Below are 24,448 nucleotides of genomic sequence, written 5' to 3' on the forward strand. Positions count from 1 at the left end.
TTTCCAGCTCTAACTGTGCATAATGGTGTCTGCTTGTAATTCCAGCCCTCAGAGTGCTGATGCAGGAGAATGGTGAGATCCAGGTAAGCCTGGGCTACATAGGGAGACGATATGTCAACAAGCAAAACAAACTGAGCTGAGCGTAGTGGTGAGTGCCTGTAATCTCCACGCTGGGAGGTAGAAGAAGTAGAGAGATCAGGAGTTCAAAGCCAGCCTCAGCTACATAGCAATTTCCAGACCTGCCTGGGCTACTTGAGACCCTGACTCAAAAGAACAGTGAATATGGGTAGGAGAGTATAGCTGAGTGAGAAAAGGTGCTTGCTTTGAATCCTGACAATCTGAGTACATCTATGGAAAAGTAGAAGATGAGAACCCAGCTCACAAAGTGGTCCTCTGACCTCCATATGCACAGCGAGACATCTGTATCTTCCCGCTTTTGTGTGTAGCATATACAATAAATAAATAAATAAACCCACCAAAAGACCACCACCCCAAAACCCTTCCTTGATGCTCACCAAGTCCAGATGTGGAGTCACATACCTATACTAATTCCAGCAATTGGGAGGCTGAGGCAGGAGGATCCCAAATTGGAAGCCAGCCTGAATATACAGTAGGACTTTGTCTTAAAAGAAGCCAGCACAAGATATGTGTCTTTCTTGGTAAAGTGTTTATTTGGCAACCATAGAGCCCTGGATTGCGTCTCCAGCACGTAAGCTGTTTGTGGCGGTGCACACCTAAAATTCTAGTCCTAGTTGCTTTTTTTCATTTTCTTTTGTTTTTACTTTTGTTTCTGTTTTGTCTTTTGAGACAGGATTTCTCTGTGTAGCCCTGACTGTCCTGGAACTTGCTCGGTAGACCAGGTTAGCCTCAAACCCACAAAGATCCACCTGCCTCTGCCTCCTGAGTGCTGGACTTGAAGGTGTGTGCTGCTACCAATACTACCACCTGGCCTGTATTTTTCTAATAATATATAATGTCAAGTAAATTTTTATGTTTTTATCATGTATATATCTTCTTTTTTATATATCTTCTTTGGTGAGATGTCTGAGTCTCATGTTTAGTGGTTCATTATCTTATGAATTGGTTTTGAGAATTTTTGTATGATTTAAAGAATTGTGTGTGTGTTCATAGCAGCATTATTTGTGATAGCCAGAACCTGGAAACAACCTAGATGTCCTTCAATGGAAGATTGGATGAAGAAAGTGTGGAATATATACACATTAGAGTACTACTCAGCGGTAAAAAAACAATGACATCTTGAATTTTGCATGCAAATGGATGGAAATAGAAAACACTATCCTGAGTGAGGTAACCCAGACCCAAAAAGATGAACATGGGATGTACTCACTCATAATTGGTTTCTAGCCATAAATAAAGGACATTGAGTCTATAATTTGTGATCCTAAAGAAGTTAAATAAGAAGGTGAACCCAAAGAAAAACATATAGTTATCCTCCTGGATATGGGAAGTAGACAAGATTGCCGGGCAAAAAATTGGGATCTTGGGGCTGGAGAGATGGCTCAGATGTTAAGAGCATTGCCTGCTCTACCAAAGGTCCTGAGTTCAATTCCCAGCAACCACATGGTGGCTCACAACCATCTGTAATGAGGTCTGGTGCCCTCTTCTGGCCTGCAGACATACACACAGACAAAATATTGTATACATAATAAATAAATAAATAAATAAATTAAAAAAATTGGGATCTTGGGGGTGGGGTGGGATGGGGGTAAGGGGAGATGGGGAGAGAAAAGTGAGAAGGGGAGGATGGGGGGAACTTGGGGAAATGGGATGGTTGGGATAAAGGAAGGGTGGATATGGGAGCAGGGAAGCATATATCTTAATTAAGGGAGCCATATTAGGGTTGGCAAGAGACTTGAACCAAGAGGGGCTCCCAGGTGCCCAGGGCGATGTCCCCAGTTAGTTCCTTGGGCAGTTGAGGATAGGGAACCTGAAATGGCCCTATCCTATAGCCATACTGATGAATATCTTGCATATCACCATAGAACCTTCATCTGGCGATGGATGGAGATAGAGATAGAGACAGAGACCCACACTGGAGCACCGGAATGAGCTCCCAAGGTCCCAATAAGGAGCAGAAGGAGGGAGAACATGAGCAAGGAAGTCAGGACCACGAGGGGTGCACCCACCCACTGAGACAGTGGGGCTGATCTATTGGGAGCTCACCAAGGCCAGCTGGACTGTGACTGAAAAAGCATGGGATAAAACCGGGCTCTCTGAACATGGCGGACAATGAGGGCTGATGAGAAGCCAAGGACAATGGCACTGGGATTTGATCCTACTGCATGCACTGGCTTTGTGGGAGCCTAGCCAGTTTGGTTGTTCACCTTCGTAGACCTGGATGGAGGGGGAGGACCTTGGACTTTCCACAGGGCAGGGAACCCTGACTGCTCTATGGGCTGGAGAGAGAGGGGGAGAGGAGTGGGAGGAGGGGGAGGGAAATGGAGGCTGGGAGGAGGTGGAAATTTTTCTTTCAATAAAAATAAAAGAATCGTGTGTGTGTAGCGCACCTATGCATGCGCAGAGGCCGATAGAGGACCCCAGTGCTCTGCCCTGTCACCTATCTCTGTGTTTTCTTGGGTCAGGTCTCTCACTGAACATGTAGCAACAGACGACAGCTAGCAGACCCAGTGATCCGCCTTTCTCTGTCCCTGCAGCACTGGAGTTACAGGCAGTGTGGCTGTGTCCACCTTTTTATGTGGTGCTGAGGATTTGAACTCAGGTCCTTAAGTTTGCACTCAAGCATGTGGAGTTGGTCTTTTATCAGATACGACTTCTGCAAATATTTCCTTCCAGTCTTGCCTTCTTGACAGTTTTTTAAAATTTTAATTAGATCAGGTCTATCACTGATTTCTTTCATGGCCATGCCTTTTGTGATGGCATCTAAAGAGCCCCTGTCACAGCTCTTCTGTGGTCCTTCACATACAAATTATTGTAACACTCAACAGTCACCCAGTAGAGTGCACGATTCAGTGGGTTTTGTTATATTACATTATTGCTTTATATTGCAGTTAAAAAAACAAAACAGATACAGAATTTTTCAACAATTTTGAAGTATCCAACTTAATTGGAATAGTTATGCCCCTGATATCGTACAGCAACATGTTTATAAAGCTTTTCATCGCCCCAGACAGAAACTCTTTAAATATTAAGCAGTATCTCCCTGTATTAGACTGAGAGAGAGAGAGAGAGAGAGAGAGAGAGAGAGAGAGAGAGAAGAGAGCGAGAGTTCCCAGCCTACCAATCTTAAGTTCTTCGGATTGTGGACCTATCATTCTGACCTGCTTGCCCGTCTTCACATTGTTTATCCCTCTGGACAAACTGGAATTTACAGCTGTCATCACGAAAGAATGTAGTATAAGCTGGGCGATGGTGGCACAAGCCTTGAAACCCAGCAACTCAGGAGGCAGAGGCAGGCAGATCTCTGTGAGTTCGAGACCAGCCTGGTCTACAGAATGAATTCCAGGACAGCCAGGGATACATAGTTAGACCCTGTCTCAAAAAACAAAAACAAACAAAACCCAAGAATGTCGTATAAAGAGCACAAGTAAACAGAGTAGATCTTCATGGGTTCCACAGCGGTAGAGATAGGGGAATATTTCCTTAACGCATGGGAGTGCACACACGTTTCCCCATTGCCACAAATTACAAGGTCGAGTTTCCCAGACGGGGGTGAGGGGGAACCACCACAGTGGGCAGCACGCCGGAGTGCATTGGATGAACTTCACCCTGGGGAAACCACCTTCAGCATCACGGGGCCACCCTGCCAGGTAAGCACCTTGGCAACAGCGCATTGCCCCGCCTGAAGCAGCATACGCTACAGACAGTCTTACCTAACCTCCTGGCGGTGATTTTTCTGGATCCCATATCCCTTTGACAATCTGATGATAGCCACAGGATCTCTCTTCACAAACTTTCTCTGCAAACAAACAGCATTTCCAGCACAATTCTGGGAGATCCCTGGACTCCAAAAGCCCCATGGAATGGCATCAGAGGCTGGGGAGAGGGACTCTGGCCACCCCTGTGCCTCTGTCCCCTGTCAGCTGGGTTTTAGAGGACCTCTGACATTAATGATAAAAAGTAGCAATGAAAAATACATGGACAGTAGGGTGAGTTTGGTAGTGAGAAGAAAGCTCCTCTAATAGTAGTGAGAATAAGACAGGACTTCAGGATCTGAGGGAGGTGACAGGACTGGGAAGGACGGGTGTAGCCCTAGGTATTCGTGAACTCGTTTGGGGGTCACCTTGCTTTACCCTGAAGCAGTCAAGCTGATGTGTGCTGTCCCTTTCCACTAACGGGAAGATTACCAGAGTTTGGGGTTCCTTTCTGCCTTGGATCTTGCTGTAAGAAGCAGTCAATTTTCACCTTTATCATGTGATGTTTTCTGTATCAACCAGGATCCAATCAGGGAAACAGAAACTTCAAGAAGAAAAGCTGTGTTAAGGCTCTGACCACCAGAGCTAGGAAACTGCTGGAACTCAGGGACCCACACTGGAAGGCAGCCAGACACAGGAACCTGCCCTGCTACTCTGGTCCACCTGTTCATATGCCTGTCACTGTGCGTGAGAAGTCACTTCCCCAAGCAAGAAAGGGCCCCCTCCACCTCGGGCCTTCCTGTCCCTCACAAGCTCCCTCCATGGGGAGGGAGTGCTGGGAATGCAATGTTGATGTTTAGCTCCATAGAAAATACAGAGGGAAGAAAGGAAGTTGAGTGTTTGACCGGGTAGCCACAACCCCCTCCTTCTTCCCCCAACCCCACCTCTCTCTCTCTCCTCTCAGAAGCTGTGTTTGAACATGACTACCTCCCAGTGCCTCACTAGAAATGGATCCATGGTTTATAAGCGCAAAGCATGACATTGTGAAAGACAAGACGCTGTCTCATTGGCTCCACTTTGTCCCACGGCTACCCCCAGTGTTGAGTCAGTACCCACTAAGGATGCTCTCTCTCTGACGGCTCAGTCCTCTTTCCAACAGAGAGGGCCAGTGTTCTCTGCCTTTTATATCTAGAGATGTCAGAGTCCAGAGAACCCTGACTTAACCCCACCCAGTACAGCTGCCATAACTTGCCCTCCTGGCCAGCTGGAGGAAGGCTGACTCAGCACGGCCGGCTCCCTGCCACGCCTCCCTAGCCGGTGCCGTGGCTCCCAGCCATGTTGCCGATGTCTCTTTCATGTTTCTGTGAGCTTTGGGATCCGAGGCCAAGAAAGGCTGACTCAGACATGACCTCTTCAAGGCCGGCAACTTCCTCCTGCTCCGGGAAGCAGAGTATCCTGCGCCTCTGCCAAGAGGATCGCGATGGAGGTCAGAAGGTCTAGCGATTCGCGCATGTGGTGGTTAGGACATGCAACTGTCCTCACAAGGGAAGTGGGAGAGAGGCTCAGAAACGGGGTCTATCTCATGGATATTGGAGCGCCTGGTCTTGTCTTCCCTTAGTCCCTAGACTCCTCGACTTTTGTTGGGGGCCTCTAGGCAGACCTGCAGGATGTCCTATTTCCTAGGACAACAGGAAGTTGTCAGTCCTGGGGAGGTCACCAGAGAGCGTTACTCAGTCTTCGCAGCTCTATTGACAGTGTGGAGAGAAAGATTCTTTGTTGGGGAGCTACTCTCAGAACTGGAGGATGTCCAGCAGCATGCAGGACCTTTGCTCTGCAGTAGCATTTACCAAGAAACCCTCTCGTCCGGGAGATAACAACACCTCCAGACTGGAGAGGAGAGAACTGACAACAGCCAAATGTCTCGGGAGCAGGGGCAAAAGCTCTCCTGGTTGGGGAGTCCTGCCCCCAGAACACCAGGCATGAATGTATTGAAGATGCTCAGTGTTCAGGAGAGAGTGGCTGGCAGGGAATTCAGGTCTCACAAGGTAAGATCCTGCTACTAGGCTGGGGAACAGAGAGTTTCTGGGCTAAGGCAGGAGGCAGAGCAGCAAGCTTCATAGCCAGAATTCCCAGGTCTTGGCGTTTATGAGAGAAGCTATCCCTTCAGGCTTTAGTTTCCTTACTTTAAAATGAGGGTTCTGATGGTACCTGTGCTACAGGACTTTATTGAGCTTGAAAGTATTTCTTTAAAAAATTTTATTTACTTTTAAAGATTTGTTTCATTTTAAATTACTTGTTTATGTGTGTCTGTGTGGGGGTATGTACACGTGAGTGCAGTGTCCTCAGAGGCCAGAAGAGGGCCCTAGATTCCCTAGAGCTGGAGTTACAGAAGGTTGTGAACTGCCCAAGGTGGGTGCTGGGAACCAAACTCGGGTCCTCTGCAAGAGCAGTGTGTGCTCTTAATTACCGAGCCATCTCTCCAGTCCTGTGAACAATTTCATGGAGAAATTAAGGTTAGACCTGGCAGTCCATATGTGCCACACTGGCACCCAGCAGGCAGAACCGGGCAGATCACAGGTTCGAGGCTAGCTTGGTCTACATAGTGAGTTCCAGGCCAGCTTGACTTACAGAAGAATACAGAATGAGACCTTGCCTCAAAAACCAGACCCTCACATAGCAGGGTGGGAACATAGCTCAGCTGTAGAGGACTTTGCTAACACGTAGGAAACGCTGGGTTGATCCCCAGAGTCACCTAAACCAGGGTGCTGTGGTTTGTGCATACAATACCAAAACGGGGGGGGGGGTAAAGGCGGGAAGCTCAGAAGTTCAGAGATATCCTTGGTTACATAGGGAGTTTGTGGGCAGGCTTGGTTCATCCTTGGCTACACAGGCTGTCTAGTCCTCTGCCCCCTGGTGGTGGCAGTAGCCTCTGAGCTCCTCACATGCACATGCTCTGCCGCAGTAAATAAATTAATAAGGAATTTTAATTTGAAAAATGACAACAAAACCAAGAAAGGACTGGGAGACTTAGCTCAGTGGTAGGGCACTTACCTGGCAAGTGCGGGGTCCTGCGTTCCATCCCCAACATTGGGAGAATAAAAAGGGAAAAGGAAAAAGAAAAAGAAAGAGAAAAAGAAAAAGAGAGGTCCTGTGAGATCCCTTGCACATGCCACAGACCATCCTCCCTCTAACGTTTGTCCTAACGCATGAACCGGCACTGACACACCACTGCTAACTAAAGTCCCACTTAATCAGGGTTCCTTAGTTTTGACCTAAAGTCTTTTCTCTGAGCCAGAATCCTGTCCAAGACAACTTATATTTAACTGCCAAGTCTCTCCCTCTCTCCCTTCCCCTCCCATTATTTTTATTTTTTAATATGAATGTTTTGCTTGCATATATGCCTGTGCACCACATTCATGCCTGATGTCCATGGAGGCCAGAGAAGGGTATCAGATCCCATGGAGCCGGAGCTACAAATGGCTGGGCGCTGCTGTTCTAGTTAGGGCTACTACTGCTGCGATGAACGCCATGACCAAAAACAACTCGGGGAAGAAAATGTTCGTTTGGCGTACACTTCCACATCACCGTTCATCACTGACGGAAGTCAGAACGGGAACTCAAATAGGGTAAGAACCTGGGAGCTGAAGCTGATGCAGAGGTTCATGGAGGAGTGAGTGCTGCTTACTGGCTTGCTCAGCCTGCTTTCTTTTCTTTTCTATCTTCCTATCTATCTTTCTATCTTTCTTTCTTTCTTTCTTTCTTTCTTTCTTTCTTTCTTTCTTTCTTTCTTTCTTTCTTTTTTTCTTTGTTTTTCGAGACAGGGTTTCTCTGTGGCTTTGGAGCCTGTCCTGGAACTAGCTCTTGTAGACCAGGCTGGCCTCAAACTCACAGAGATCCGCCTGCCTCTGCCTCCCGAGTGCTGGGATTAAAGGCGTGCGCCACCACCGCCCAGCTTCAGCCTGCTTTCTTATAGAACCCAGGACCACCCTCGGAGGGAATACCCCCACCAGCCATGGGCTGGCCCTCCCCCATTACTCTCTAGCTAAGAAAATGCCTCGCAGACTTGCCTGCAGCCTGACCCCATGGGGCTATTTTCTCAACTGAGGCTTTCTCCTCTGGGATAACTCCTCTGTGTCAAGCTGACACAAGACCAGCCAGAACAACTACCAAATATGTACTGGGAACCGACCCCCAGGCCCTCTGGAAGAGTAGCCAGTGCTCTTAATTGCTGATCTCTCACGGCCGCCGTCAAGTCTCATCAGGGCCTTCTTGGCTGTGACCATGGTCCTAGTTTCTCAGGTTTTTCTGACTTTTGCTGGTCAGGGAAGATCTGAGAAGAAATTGGTGAACACTTCTATTCTACTGAGGTTTGCTCTGTGCTTTCCTTACGATTGGTTATACAGGGGTCATGTGTTCTAGGGAGGAAGAGTACAGGGGCCAGCTGTCATTCACATGATGTCATAGTAAGAGAACACTCTATGAGTGTGATTTGGGGCTGTTATATTGGCCTTTATTATTCCGCACTGTAGAGTGACCTCCTCCCCTCTGGACTCAGGTGTTGGAGAGGGGGCCAGCCTTGTGCAGGGCACACTTGAAACATGGGAGCAGCACCGAGCTGTGGAGATGGACTAAGTTAAGAAATGTAAGGCCTAGGGATGGACCTCAGTGAGCTCTTGTCTGGCATTCAGCAGGTCCTAGGTTCAATTCTTGGCCAACACTGCTCTGTGTATGATGGGCGGGGCTTTATGGCCCAAAGCTGTAATCCCAGCAGTCATGAGACAGAGCTAGATGCCAGAAAACTGTAAGGCCAGTTTGGTTTATGTGGTGTGATCCAGACTGCCCAGGGTTACATAGTAAAACCATTTCTCAAAAAGGGGGGAGTAGGCTGCAGAGATAGTTCAGCAGCTGAGAGCTCTGTTGCAGAAGACCCAGGTTCAATTCCCCGCACCCACCTGGCAGCTCACAACCATGGTCAGAGTTGCTTTTCTGTCGCTGTGATGAAACTCCGTGACCAAAAGCAACCTGGGGAGGACAGGGCTGATTTTACCCACAGTTCCACGTAACAAAAGCAATGAGGGCACGGATTCAAGCAAAGCAGGCTGGAGGCAGAAACTGATGCTCACCGGCTTGCTCCCTGTGGCTTGCACAGTCTGCTTTTTATAGAACCCAGGACCACCAGCCCAGGGGTGGGACCACTGCAATGGGCTGGACCCTCCCACATCTATCACTAATTTAGACAAGGCCCTACAAGCTTGCCCTCTGCCCCCTCTCATGGAGGCGTTTTCTCAGTTGAGGCTCCCTCACCTCTGATGGCCCTGCCTTGTGTCCAGTTGACATAAAACTGGCAAGCACACAATGGTAGGAGGATCCTCTTACCTCTGCAGGCATCCACACACAAATACATAGGAATTAAATGTTTGAAATATAAAAACAAAGATGTGAAGGGCTTGTGAGGTGACACACCTGGCTCCATGCTGGCTAGGACAATGGTCTCCATCTAAGGCCATCCTAGGAATATGTGAATACACTGCCTAGCATGGCAGAAAGGACTTTGTAGAAACAAGGACACCGACCTTGCAATGGGTGATTTCCTCCTGCGCATCACCATCCTCAAAACAAATCAGACTTTGGCTGAGACCAGAGAGCCAGGGCAACTGAAGGCCAGGAAAACTGCGGCGTGAGGACTCAGTCTCCCCTACTAAAGGCACCCCAGAAAGACACAGCCATGACAGCCCCGAACTCTGACCTAAGAACTATAATATAAAACAATTCCTATGGCTTATTGCTTCTGACGTCATGGTAATTGCAGCGGTGATGGAAACGAGCGTGTGTGCTGGCTAGCATGGCTGGTGTGGGAAACAGAGTCGTTGGACAGAATCTCCTGCCCGCTGCCCTCTGGACCTGCAGGTTCGGCTCCTCTAACAACAACAATCACCAAGCCAGTGCTGGGTGTGGTGCCGTGCGCCTATAGTTCCTGCGCTCAGGAGGCTGAGGCAGAGGATTACACGCTCCAGGTTAGGGTGAGGTGACTTGGTGTAAAGGCCAGGCGCTTGGTGCCAAGCCTCATGGCCTGAGCTTAATTCCTGGACTCAGACTTCCACAAGCAGTCCGCTGACCTCCACCTGTCCCCGCCCCAAATAAATAAGTGTAGCTATAATGGTAAGAGCAGTAACAGCAACAAACCCACATTCCAGGTCAGCCTGAACCACAGACTAAGAGTAAGAAGTCTGTGTCAGAAGGCCCCTCACCGGGGAGGCAGAGACACAGGCAGGCAACCCCTGATAGTACAAGGACAACAATATGGAGTGAGCTACAGAACCAAGCTCACAGAGTTCTAGGAGCTCCATGTGACATGCATGCCCGTGAGTGCACTGTGACATGTATGCCCAGGAGTATGGTGTGACATGCATGCCCGTGAGTACACTGTGACATGTATGCCCAGGAGTGCACTGTGACATGTATGTCCATGAGTACACTGTGACATGTATGCCCAGGAGTGCACTGTGACATGTATGTCCATGCGTACACTGTGACATGCATGCCCGTGAGTGCACTGTGACATGCATGCCCAGGAGTGCACTGTGACATGTATGTCCATGCGTACACTGTGACATGCATGCCCGTGAGTACACTGTGACATGTATGCCCAGGAGTGCACTGTGACATGTATGTCCATGCGTACACTGTGACATGCATGCCCGTGAGTGCACTGTGACATGTATGCCCGTGAGTGCACTGTGACATGCATGCCCAGGAGTGCACTGTGACATGTATGCCCAGGAGTATGGTGTGACATGCATGCCCGTGAGTACACTGTGACATGTATGCCCAGGAGTGCACTGTGACATGTATGCCCAGGAGTGCACTGTGACATGTATGTCCATGCGTACACTGTGACATGTATGCCCAGGAGTGCACTGTGACATGTATGCCCAGGAGTGCACTGTGACATGTATGCCCAGGAGTGCACTGTGACATGTATGCCCAGGAGTGCACTGTGACATGTATGCCCAGGAGTGCACTGTGACATGTATGCCCAGGAGTGCACTGTGACATGTATGCCCAGGAGTGCACTGTGACATGTATGCCCAGGAGTATGGTGTGACATGCATGCCCGTGAGTACACTGTGACATGTATGCCCAGGAGTGCACTGTGACATGTATGCCCAGGAGTGCACTGTGACATGTATGCCCAGGAGTGCACTGTGACATGTATGTCCATGCGTACACTGTGACATGTATGCCCAGGAGTATGGTGTGACATGCATGCCCGTGAGTACACTGTGACATGTATGCCCAGGAGTGCACTGTGACATGTATGCCCGTGAGTGCACTGTGACATGTATGCCCAGGAGTGCACTGTGACATGTATGCCCAGGAGTGCACTGTGACATGTATGCCCGTGAGTGCACTGTGACATGTATGCCCAGGAGTGCACTGTGACATGTATGCCCGTGAGTGCACTGTGACATGTATGCCCGTGAGTGCACTGTGACATGTATGCCCAGGAGTGCACTGTGACATGTATGCCCAGGAGTGCACTGTGACATGTATGCCCGTGAGTGCACTGTGACATGTATGCCCAGGAGTGCACTGTGACATGTATGCCCGTGAGTACACTATGACATGTATGTCCATGAGTACACTGTGACATGCATGTCCATGAGTATGCTGTGACATGCATGTCCAGGACTACAATGTGACATGTATGCCAAGGAGTACGCTGTGACATGTATGTCCATGCGTACACTGTGACATGTATGTCCATGCGTACACTGTGACATGTATGTCCAGGAGTACACGGTGACATTCGTGTCCAGGAATACACCGTGACATGCATCCAGGAGTACACTGTGACATGTATGTCCAGGTCCAGGAGTACACTGTGACATGTATGCCCTACACAGACATTATACATGTGGGATAATGATAATAACACTTTTTTGTTTTATTTTGTTTTGTTTGAGACAGGACTTCTCTGTGTAACAGCTTTGGGTATCCTGGAACTCGCCTGTAGGCCAGGCTGGCCTCAAACTCACAGAGATCTGCCTGCCTCTGCCTCCTGAGTGCTGGGATTAAAGGCGTGTGCCACCACCGCCCGGCCATACTGATACTTTTTAAAGCTCAGCGAGACCAGAAGTAGTGGTGCATGTTTGCCATCTCAGGACTAGGAAGGCATCAGGCTAGACAGATGTACGCAGCGAGATTATATCAAACCCCTTAAAAAGGGGCCATCTATATGACTGAGTGGATAAAGGCTCCTGCTTCCAAGCCTGATGATCTGATTGTATCCCTAGGATCCTCCCTAAAGCTGCACACACACACACACACACACACACACACACACTGCGCATACATGCACACACATGCACACACTCACACACGCCCTCACGCACACATGCAAGCACACACACATGCACACACACAGACGTGCACACACAAGCATGCACACACATGCACACACACTCACACGCACACACATGCACACACTCACACACACATGCAAGCACACACACACGCACACACACACAGTATTTATAAGAGGAGAAGACAAGGTGGCTGTCACACACAATGGAGACTAGAGTTCAGATCCTCAGCACCCACACAAAGCCAAATGCGTTCACAGACAGCTGTTACCTTGGCACTGGGGACAGAGAGAGGAGGTGACTGGATCCAGTGAGAGACGTCAAACAAACAAAAAAAAGGTGGAAGACACTAGGTATAAACCTCTGGCCTTCACACATATGTCTTACCTATGCGCACACACACACATATTATATACATATAAACATATACGCACAGCCCCCCAAGCCTAAAAACAAACAAAAACAAAATTACAATTGGACAACTCAAAACCTTATTGGTGAATTGTTCCATTCCTGAGGGTCACCTTCAAGTCAGGTCCTCAGTGGAGCCAATTTATCTTCGTCCCATATCATACCCTGTTCTATGTGCAGCCCAGTTGGAAGGAAGAGAATTGTGCTTCTCTCCTATTTTCCCCTTCCTCTACCATCGATCATTAATTTGTTATGAGTCAATCAAGGTTCTTCGGTCAGCTAAAGTCACGCCCAAAGACTCAGTTGAAGGAGACTGTTTGCTGTTTTGTCTCAGCTCAAGATTCCCTGGGAAGGCCTGGGTGTGAAATAGCCCCACAGCTTGGCCCCCAACTGGTGTTGACATTGGGAGTTGCAGAAATGTTGGGAGTGGGGCCTTGCTGCAAGAAAGTGAATCTCTGCTGGGCAGGCTTTGAAGTTTATAGCCTGACCCTACTTCCTGTTGTATCTCTGCTTCCTGGTTCATAGAGATGTGAGCAAGCAGCCTGGTGCCCCAGCTGCAATAGCCACGAGCTGGAAGCTGCCAAGGTGGATTCGGTGACTACACTCTCAAATCGTGAGTCAAGCTTGTCAGGTCATGGTAACAAGAAGAGTAGCTGATATAACTCTTGGCATAATCCTTGTAGATCGTCGGGAATATCTGGCAGGCATCCACCCATTCATGCCTTCATCCCTTCATTCATGCGATGCTCACTGCATTAGTTACTCCTTCATCTGTTCATTCATGTGATGCTCACTGCACCATCCCTTCATTCATGAGCTGCTCACTGCATTAGTTACTCCTTCATTTGTTCATTCATGTGATGCTCACTGCATCATCTCTTCATTCATGAGCTGCTCACTGCATTGGTCACTCTTTCATCCCTTCATTCATGCGATGCTCACTGCATTAGTTACTTTTTTGTTGCGGTGATTAAGCCTCATGACCCTGGGGTTGGAGACGGCTCAGAGGTTGAGAGCACTGGCTGCTTTGCTGAGGACCCAGGTTCAGTTCCCAGCACCCACATGTTGGCTCACAACTGTCTGTAACTCCAGTTGCAGGAGATCCAACAACTTCTGAGCTCTGATGGCACCAGACATGCACATGGTACACATGGTGCACAGACATACATGCAGGTAAAACATTCACAGGCATTAAAAAAAAGGGCAAATGAAGGCTGGAGAGATGACTCACTGCTCTTCCAAAGGTCCTGCGTTCAGTGTTCAATTCCCAGCAACCACATGGTGGCTCACAACCATCTGTAATGAGATCTGGTGCCCTCTTCTGGCCTGCAGGCATACATACAGGCAGAACTCTGTATATATAATAAATATATCTAAGAAAAAAACCACCATGACCATGGAACGTAAGGAAGACTGGGTTTGTTTTGACTGTGGTTTCAGAGAGGAGTTCATCTCTCAGGGAGGAAAGACAACATGCAGAAGGCATGATGGGAGGAGCGGGAAGCTAAGAGATTGCATCTTTACCATAAGGATGAGAGAGAGAGACAGAGAGACAGAGAGGCAGAGAGATGGAGACACACACACGAGAGAAGAGAGAGAGAGAGAGAGAGAGAGAGAGAGAGAGAGAGAGAGAGAGAGAGAGCGAGCAAGGGCAGCCCTCTCTAAGCCCACCTTCCCCAAACAATGTCACCGACTGAGGACCGTGTTGAAATGCCTGTACCTACAGGGAACTTTTTTTTATTTGTTTGTTTTGTTTTTCAAGACAGGGTCTCTCTGTGTAGCTCTGGCTGTCCTGGAACTGGTTTTGTAGACCAGGCAGGCCTTGAACTCACAGAGATTCACTGGCCTCTGCCTCCCAAGTGCTTGGATTAAGGGTGTGCACCACCATACCATGCGCAATAGTTACTTATATTTTTCTTGAGATTTTTGTCTGCATGTAATGTATGTCTGTGTACCCCATGAGCACCTGGTGCCCAGAGAGGCCAGAAGTGAGTTTGGATTTCCTGGAGCTGGAGTTACAGAAAGTGAGCCATCCTGTGGTTGCTGGGAATTGAACCTTGGTCCTTTGAAAGAGCCCCAGTGCTTTTAACCGCTGAGCCCTCTCTCCAGCCCTCAGGCAGCATTCTTATTCAATGGAGCCCTGGTGCTCAAGCTCTGGTTGCAGAGGGTGAGCAAGACCCTGGTAGATGCTAATGTGACCTGGGGCCGTCCGGAGGCAAGCTGTGCTTATTTGACTTGGCAGGAGACAGCAAACCGTGAGAATCTGGTAGGCTTCACGGAAGCTGTGTGTTTAAGTTGGCCTTGAACAGGCCAGCCTCAGTGCAGAGACAATGTCACCAGCTGTCTGTAAGCAGAGGCCCAGAGGAAGGGGAACAGGCTCACAGTCCTCTTGGGCTCTGCACTGCAACCTGCCTCTTTCTCTTCACATTCCCAGAGCATCCTGCAGAGCCCAGGGCCTCACATTAATGAACAAGAGCATTCCAGTCACATTGCTAGACTCTCTACCTCTCTACCTGCAGTGGCAGGCTCCTCAGGCAGGGATGCAGGCTCACGCCTGCAATCCTCGTTCCCACTCAGGAGGTAAAGGCTGGAGGTTCCAGAGCTTAAGGTCAGCCTTGACTACTTAGTGAGTTCAAGGTCAGTTTGGGCTACTGGAGATTCTGGCTCAAGAAACAACATTAACTAGGGGATAGAGAGGAGGCTCAGTGTGTGTGTGTGTGTCTGTGTGTGTGTGTGTGCTACTCTTGCAAAGGACCCAAGTTTGCTGTTGGGATACTTACAACCATCTATTCCAGTTCCAGGCTATCCTACAGTCATTTCTGGACTCCATGGCTCCTGTACACACACACACACACACACACACACACACACACACACACACACACAAATAAAATAAATCTTTAAAAAACTAAGTTATATTAATTAATTGATTGGTGGTGATGGTTGCAGCGCTCTCTATTAAAATACTTTGAATTGTACATGGGGGACAGAACTGCACATCTTAGGGGTGAATTGTGTGGTGTGTGAATTACAGTTCAGTAAAATGGTTCCAAAAAAATAGCCATATGGCTGATCATAAACATCTCAAGAGCTCAGTGGTAGAACATTTGTCCTGCATGTGTAAAGCCCAGGCCCACCATGGGAACCCCCCAAAAAAAGTAAATAAATAAAATAAATCAAGACTATTAAAAGAAAAAAGGAAAAGAACAAGCATGGGGCAGAAGCCCTGCAAGTTCAGGAAAGCCAGAAGGGGCTTTGTTGGAATCAGAGGTCCTGGGGAGTTGGAGGCGCAGCCAGTGAGGGGGCTGTGGGGGGAGCGAGGGGTGGAAGTGGCGGCACAGGGAACTCTTTCAGAGCAGTTGGCAGAGAAGGGAATGGATGAGGAGGCCGGGCACTCCTGGGGCAGGAGGAAAGAGGAACACTTGTGTCTGTTGTGCGTTCTCTGAGAGAAAAGTCTGCAGAGAGAGAGAATTGAAAACTTCCAGGGAAGAGGGAGAAAAGGGAGAGGAAGCCACACAGTAGGATCTTTTTACCATGTCACTCTGGTGAATTAGATGGGGGAAAGCCCCTGAGGATCTTTGAAATGACTTCTGGACTCGCCGCACAGGCCAAGGTGAACACGCACTGCCTACTCATGTCTCCCAAGAGCCGTTTGCCTCAACACTAACGCTGTAACCTCCGTCTGACCGGAGGAAGCATACATGCAGGTGACATCCCAGCGGGACACAATTGTTAGTGCTGCGCTCACACTGGGGCAGGGGCTCAGAGCCACCATCTGTACACTGTCTGTCACAGTCACAAACCTGTTACTTTAGCCAGATGGTAGCCTCTGGCTGTAGTGATGTATCAGAGGCCAGATTTACTCTTCTGGCTTCCAAACCTAGAACTCCAGACTGGGGTGTATTTCATCAGAGCTCTTGGCTGGGTTCACATAGCTCTGAGTTTGAGCCTCTGTATCTTATAGACCACATACCCTGCCATCCCAGATCTTGGGAGGTAGAGGTCAGAAGAATGAGAAGCTCAAGGTCATCCACAGCTACTACAAGGCCATCAAGGCTATGAGATGTCATCTCAATACAAGGGGTAGTGGTAGTCTAGGAGCTGGCTCAGCCAGTAAACTGCTTTCCGAGCAACCATGAGGACCTGAGTTTGAATCACCAGCATCCACTTAAGAACCAGACATGTTGTCGGTGGTGGTGGTGCACGCCTTTAATCCCAGGACTCGGGAGGGCAGAAGCAATTGGATCTCTATGAGTTTGAGGCCAGCCTGGTCTGCCAAGTAAGTCCAGGGCATCCAATTCTACAAAGTGAAACCCTGTCTGAAAAAATAAAACAAAGAAACAAATAAAAACAGACATATATATTGAGAAAAATAAAATTTGCAGGCAAATGGATGGATTCAGAAAAAAGTCATCCTGGGTGAGGTAACCCAGACCCCAAAAGACAAATATGGTCTGTTTTCTCTTAAACGTGGATGCTAGTTTTATGTGTACTGTAATCTGAGTTACCAGAGAGGTTAGGTGCCTGGTAAGAGACTAGTGGGACTAGTGGGGAGGAGAGGATCCCCCAAGTCAGAGAAAGAGAGAATATTGTTGTAGAGAGACAAGGAGAAAACTAGAAAAGGAGGACTAATGGGAGGGGAGTGGGAGAGAAGGATGAGGGGGGTCCAGGGAGGGACAGGTAACACCAAAGGCCATTTGAAAACTAATATGGAAACCTGCATTGTAGAGATGTCCTAAAAGTATATACATATACAAAAGGATCTGCCGAGTGATATTACCACAGCCTTTAACCCCAGCACTCAGGAGGCAGAGGCAGGTGGATCTCTGCAAGTTCAAGGCCAGCCTGATATACAGAGTGAATTCCAGGACAGCCAGGGCTACACAGGGAAGCCATGTCTCAAAAAAAAAAAAAAAAAAAAAAAGAAAGAAAAGAAAAAGAATCTAAAAGGAGTTACCAAATAATAGGGGAGACAATGCCCAAATAGCACATCTTATATCACCAAGCAAAATCTCCAGTGCCAGGAATAGGTTGCATCTTTTTGAGTCATTGGTCAAAAGGGTTCCGTGGAAACCCCTAAACATCATAGGCCAAGGCTGTTGATAACTCTCCACAACCTGACACCAAGGCTCTATTGCAGAAGCCAGACTTACATATGGCTTTCGGACATGGAGTTGAGCTGCTGCCTGGCTGGAAGCTTCAGCCCTGTTGACTAGTGTTCGTGGTGTTAGAAGGTCCTCTGCATGCTATCAGAGGAGAAAGAGAATCATCAGTATCTCCCAGCTGCAATCCCTGTGACCTGCAACAGCAACCTGCCTGCAAATACGCTGGCGCAACTGTAGCACAGACGTCAGGGGGTAACCAACTGCCCTCTCGTTGGGTTTAAGACCCACTCTAGGGCTGGAAGCCACACCAGACACTGCCAAGTAGTCAAGAACCTGAGACTAGAAAGGTCACAGGTCTAAGGGAAACCTGACATGTTATCCTGCTAGAGGAAAATAGCAATACAATAACTCATACCAACATACTGCTGTATTGCTATTCTTGGCCCTCAGCAGAGAAGCTTCTTCTTGTATTTGGGAACTAAAACAACTGAGCAGTGTGCGGAGAGTGAGAGATTGGAGCACTCAGTCCTAAGAGGGATATCTTCATCAAAGCCCTCGCTCAAGGCTCAGGGATCTGTGAGAATAGGAGGTGGGAGAGAGTAGGAGCCAGAGGTGATGGATGACCAGGTAAACAGCCTTTCTGGTACAACAGGAACAATACTTATATGAACTCACAGAGGCTGTGGCAGGATACACAAGGTTTGCACAGGTTCAAGCTAGACAGGGCCCTAGTGCTGAGAGGGAAAAGCAAGTACAGGCTCCCATCCCTAAGCTGTTTGCAACTAACACCCACTTGCCAAAGAAGAATTGTTTTCTCCAATGGAGTCTCACTGGATATATTAACCAAACCTTAGGGAAGTCCCATGCCCAGGAGTAGCTGGCCAGCCCAAAACAAACTCAATAATATTTTTTAAGACTTTTGTCTTATTTTTCTTTGTTTGAGCTTTTTCTGTCTTAGTTGTTTATTTTTATTTTGGGTCTGTTTTGGTGTGTGTACACGTGTGTGTTTCTTTCGCTGTTGTTTTTGCTTATCAGAGAGAGAGGTAAAGAGATAGAGAGAAAAAACATGAAGTTGGATGAGGAGGGAGGTAAGGAGATCTGAGAGGAACTAGGGGAGGGAAAACATGTTCAAAATATGTTGTATGAAAAAACCAAACCAGACATGAATAGGCTGGGCATGGTGGTGCATGCCTCTCATGCCAGGACCTAGGAGATAGGGCAGGCAGATCTCTATGAATTCTAGGCCAGTCTGGTCTACATAGCAACTTCCAGGCCAGCCAAAGTTAGAGGTAGAGGTGGGGAGAGAGGGAGAAAGAGAGAGAGAGACTGACCCTGTCTCACAACAACGAACCAAACCCTGATGCAAAGAGCCAGACATAGCTCAGCAGTGAAAAGCACTGTTCAATTCCTAGTGCTGCCTGCCGGCTAACTCCAGTCCCAGGCCTCACAGGGCAGCAGGTGCACACACAGGGCACAGACTTACATGCAGATAAAACTCCCTGCACATGAGAAGTAAAACAAAAAGAGCCCAGAGTTCAAGCCTCAGCACCACATGCAGCACAGGAAAGAAAGACCGAAGCCTAGAGCTCACACAGAGCACAGGCTAGACCAGTGCCTGGAGCTCACACAGAGCACAGGCTAGACCACTGACCATTCTCATCCACAGTGGATATTGCATGTCATTCTCACGCTCCTCAGGAGGGAGTCACCTTGATGAAAGTCTAAATTAGCCTTAGGCAGCTAGTCTGTGTCTATGCCAGGAAGTCTTAAAGGCAAACATCACAGGAGAACTCTGATTCCATCTAGGGAGAGGCTCAGAAGTCGAAGTGTGATCATGAGGGCCCATGTTCGGATCCCCAGAACTCACCTACATGCCAGCAGGTTGCGGTGGACCACCTGGAACCCCAAGCTTGAAAGGTGGAGACTGGCGATCCCAAAGCACCTGGTTGACAAGACTTGCCGAATCGGCAAGCTTTGGGTTTGATGAAGACCAGCCTCTGTGAACAAGGTGGAAAGAACAATGGGGGACTCTGGCTTCCACATGCATGTGTGTACACATACACTCACATGTACACAATTCACCCATGAACTTTTGTGCGACAGTATTCCTGAGGAGACGTGAACAAACTCACCCAGATAGGGGACAGACAACAGATCAAAGGGAGAACACCCTGAAAGTCCAGTTGGAGGGGGAATGAGTTTATTGGGATTCCCTGCAGGAATACAGGTAAGGCAGGTGGAGCACCAAATGCCACTGCAGTAAGGGGGATGATCCTGAAAGCGGGAAACTTGGAAGACGCAGCACAACCTGCAGACAACTTAACGGTGTGGGCAGTAACTTTCCCAGGCAACTCAAGTGCGGTTTCTGGAAATGAGACAACGTGTCTTAAGTAGGAAGTACATTGGGTTAGGGAAGGAGCTGATTTGATGATACCTTTGAGGAAAGTCAGTGAGAAAGGCACACAGGGAGACGAGAGCTGGAGAATAAACGGAACAGTGACATGGGCTTATAGAAGGCAATCTAACACACAATTGGAGGTCTAGATTGAGCAAAGGGGCAAAAATGTATTTTATGTATGAATTGACAATGTCTCAGCAGGTGAAGGAGCTTGCTGCCAAGCCTGACCACCCGAGTTGTCACAAGCAGAGACCAGAGAAGGATGTTGGGTGCCCACCAGGAACTAGGTGACCAGGAAGCCCCAGTGACCTCTTGTCTCTACCCCACACAGAGCTCAGGTTATAGAAGCTCATGTAGCCATGACCAACTTTTCATTTTAACTTCTTTATTGGATCTTTGGGAGTCTCACCTCGCTCACCCCATTTCTGCTCACCTCCTGCCCCCCCATAGCCTCCCCTTATCCCCATCATGTCCTCAACAAAAGAAAACAAAACAGAGTAAGCAAGCAAACAAAAGCAATAACTAAAACCAAAACCAAACAAAAACAAAAACAGAAAAACCTCTTTGCTTCTCCTTCTTTCCCAACTCTTCAACCCTCTTCCTCCATCCTGGTGGCACTGGAGGCTTCGGTGTGTCATAGAGTGTACCCTGTGTCCCGTCAGCTTGACTGGCAAGTGTTCATTGCAGTGAGTCACTGGTCTGGTGTGTTGTTGTTGATTTTTTACTCTTTTCGCATTTACTCTTTTTATTCTTTTGACTTTTTGGGGGATCCCCTTGCTCTTGGAGGGCCTGCCACCCAGCTCCCAAATAAATCACACGTGGAGTCTATTCTTTCTTATGAATGCCCGGCCTTAGCTTGGCTTATTTCTTGCCAGCTTTTCTTAAGTTATCCTGTCTACCTTTTACCTCTGGGCTTTTATCTTTATTTCTGTATACCTTACTTTCACTCTTACGCCATGGCTTGCTGAGTAGCTGGGTGGCTGCCTCTAGCATCCTCTCTTGTTCTGTCCTGCTCCTTCTTCTTTTCTCCTCCAGATTTCTCCTATTTATTCTCTCTGCCTACCTAACTCCTCCTTGCTATTGGTGGCTCAGTTCTTTATTAGGTGTTTCAGGCAAAGTAACACAGCTTCACAGAGTTAAACAAATGCAACATAAAAGAATGCAGCACATCTTTGCATCATTAAACAAATGTTCCGCAGCACAAACAAATGTAACACATCTTAAAATAATATTCCACAGCAGTTTGGTTCATGGCCTCTGGTTTCTGAAGGCACACCATCCTCTCTGGGTCCTCATCATAACTCCTCTGGGGATCTTGTGGCTGCCCAGAGTCTTGGAGATCTTGTAGGTGTTGTTCCACAGGAGCGGTCCCCTCACCAGCTCCAGCAGGTCCTAGAAGGGGTAGATGCTAGGCTGGGTCAACCCAAAGCCTGGCTGTGGGCCTGGGTTGTAGCCATGCTGGTCTGTCTGTCCACCTACTGGGGCCACCTGCCTCAGGCCAGGGGGCAGAGTCAGCTCCCCTACGTGCATTCCCTCAGGACTGGCTCACCCTTGCCTGTGGTGAGGTTTGCAGGCCATCTCTCCGAGCGCAGGGGCCACCTCTCTTGCTGTAGTGTCCAGTGAGAGGCAAGGCCTGCTTTCTCAGGGCCAGGGAAGGGCAGGGCAGCTCAGCATGGCCCTCTGATTCATCTCACATGATTCCTAAGGTCTACTGAGGTGATACAGGCCTCAGACATCAACGCAGAGCCCAGCTGCAGCTGGACCATGGACCCAGACATGACCCATGGCAACAGCTTGGGCCCAGACGACATCCTGGCTCTGAGTGGAAGGAATGGTTCTGGCGGTTGTATGGCCGCTGGACACCACCAAGGACTCAGGTTGTTGCCCAGACAGGGCCTCATGTGGCCTTTGGTGGCACCATAGGACACGGGCATCAACACAGACCTTGGCTGCGGTAGAACCACGAACTCAAACATGGTTCTAGGCAGTAGCCTAGGCCCGGTTGTCACCATGGCCCCAGATGGTGGCAAAGGCTGCCAAGATTGGGTATAGCCCCAGCTGCAGCATGGCTCGTGGATCAAACATGGCCCTAGGAGGCAGCTCAGTCCATAGACATCAACACAGACCCTGGCTACTATAGGACCAGGGACCCAGACATGGCCCTAGGTAGCAGCCCTGCCGGGCATCACCGTGGCCCCAGGTGGCAAGCAGGCCTCCAGTGCGGGCCCACTCCTCACTGCCTTCAATTCTTCCATTCTTCATCTTTCCACAGCGCATGAACCATTCTACTTCTCTGTCTCTCCCGTTTCTCCACCACATAGTTCCTTAGCATAATAGGGCCCACATGCCCAGCGTTGCAAGTCACCAGGAGAGCCCATGACGGTCTTCCGGACAGCCGGGACCTTGAGGACCCCGCCAGGCCCAACTTCTTATGTGAGTTCTGGGACTCAAACGCGGGTCCTCAGGTATGCGCAGGAATATGAGCAGGAAATGCTCTTCCCCACTGAGCAATCTTTTCAGCCCTTGCAACTGTATTTATAACTCATTCATTAATCTATTCATTCATTACTTTTCATGTTAGGGATTAAATCCAGGGCCTCAGACACCTTACACAGATGCTCTACCGATGACGTCCAGCCCCCTCCCTCCCTCCCTCCCTCCCTCCCTCCCTCCCTCCCTCCCTCCCTCCCTCCCTCCCTCCCTCCCTCCCTCCCCACCCCTCTCACATCTTCCTGGGGACTGAACTCAGGGCCTCACTCTGCTGGGCAAATTCTCTACCACAGAACTACATCCCCAGGCCACTTTGTTTTCACACAGGGCTTCACTGAGTTGCCCAGGCATCCTTAAATACATTCTGTACTTCCTGTCGCGGCCGCCATCGGAGAGGAGCAGCCATGGCCCTGCGCTACCCCATGGCCGTGGGCCTCAACAAGGGCCACAAGGTGACGAAGAACGTAAGCCAGCCGAGGCACAGCCGGCGGCGCGGGCGCCTCACAAAGCACACCAAGTTCGTGCGGGACATGATCCGGGAGGTGTGCGGCTTCGCACCCTACGAGCGGCGCGCCATGGAGCTGCTCAAGGTGTCCAAGGACAAGCGCGCGCTCAAGTTCATCAAGAAGCGGGTGGGCACGCACATACGCGCCAAGAGGAAGCGGGAGGAGCTGAGCAACGTGCTGGCCGCCATGAGGAAGGCGGCGGCCAAGAAGGACTGATCCCCTCCCCGTTCTCAATAAACGTTGCTGTGGCGCAAAAAAAAAAAAAAAAAAAAAAAAAAAAATACATTCTGTAGTTCAGGCTTGTCTCAAACCTGTGATCCTCTTGCCTCAGCCTCCCTACCACAAACTTCCAGGATCATGAACCTGAGCCATCATACCCAGATTGCATTTTATTTTAGTCTTTCATGCCGTTGCTACCAATACAATTATTACTTGAAAATCGTGGTTATAAAACTCTAACTGGGGGCTGGAGAGATTGCTCAGTGGTTAAGAGCACTGACTGCTCTTGCAGAGGACCCAGATTCAGTTCCTCCCACACTGGATTGTTAACAACAACCTCTAACGCTGGTTTCAGGGGATGCAACTCCCTCTTCCGACCTTCGAGAGCCCCGTAGTCATGCGCTCATAAACACATGCACACAAATAAAAATAATTTTTTTTTTGAAAAAGAAAACTGTGACTGGTCATTATACTAAAATTAGAACATAAAGAAGAATATACATTCGGTGTACATGAATTATTGGCTTTTAGTTAATTATTAAACCAAACATTGCTGCCAGTCCTCTAACAAACTCCCAGATATTTAATATTACCTAAATTTAGCGATCAGTATATTTTATTTATTTTACTCTTTCATCATTTAAACAAATATGTTGGGTGGTGGTGCACTTTTTTGATCTCAGAGGCAGGCAAATCTCTGTGAATTCAGGCCAGTCTGGTCTACAGAATGAGTTCCAGGACAGTCAGGGTTGCACAGAAAACCCTGCTTGAGAAACAAAACAAAAGAATATATATATATATATATATATATATATATATATATATATATATATGCATGCACAGTCTTTTTTGTTTTGTTTATATATGTGTGTGTATATGCACGCACACACACACACACAGTATTTTGAAGGCAAAGGCAGGAAGATCTCTGTGAGTTCATGGCCAGACTGGTCTACAGAGAGAATTCTAGCAGGGCTATATAGTGAGACCTTGTCTCAAAAATAAATAAATAATTAAAAAAGTTTTGTTTTATGTTTTTCTGTGTTAATACAAACTTATAATACTGATTTATAGACCAGCTTGAACTAATATATGACTGTCTACATGTAGTAATATGGAG

The 24,448-nt window shown here is 48.4% G+C and overlaps 1 protein-coding gene across 1 annotated transcript; it reads left to right on the top strand.

Annotated features, from left to right (window-relative positions):
• The first annotated feature begins 22,973 nt into the window (after positions 1 to 22,973).
• On the top strand, positions 22,974 to 23,381 carry LOC142853765 (large ribosomal subunit protein eL36). Its single transcript, XM_075978936.1, has one exon. The coding sequence runs from the start codon at positions 23,008 to 23,010 to the stop codon at positions 23,323 to 23,325; it is 318 nt and encodes a 105-aa protein (XP_075835051.1). The 5' UTR covers positions 22,974 to 23,007; the 3' UTR covers positions 23,326 to 23,381.
• Positions 23,382 to 24,448: the final 1,067 nt, after the last annotated feature.

The sequence above is a fragment of the Microtus pennsylvanicus genome, chromosome 7 (genome assembly GCF_037038515.1).
Source record: "Microtus pennsylvanicus isolate mMicPen1 chromosome 7, mMicPen1.hap1, whole genome shotgun sequence".
Classification (NCBI taxonomy): Eukaryota; Metazoa; Chordata; class Mammalia; order Rodentia; family Cricetidae; genus Microtus; species Microtus pennsylvanicus.

Coding starts and splice junctions, on each gene's coding strand:
- LOC142853765 (XM_075978936.1), top strand. CDS start 23,008: ATGGCCCTGCGCTACCCCATGGCCGTGGGCCTCAACAAGGGCCACAAG.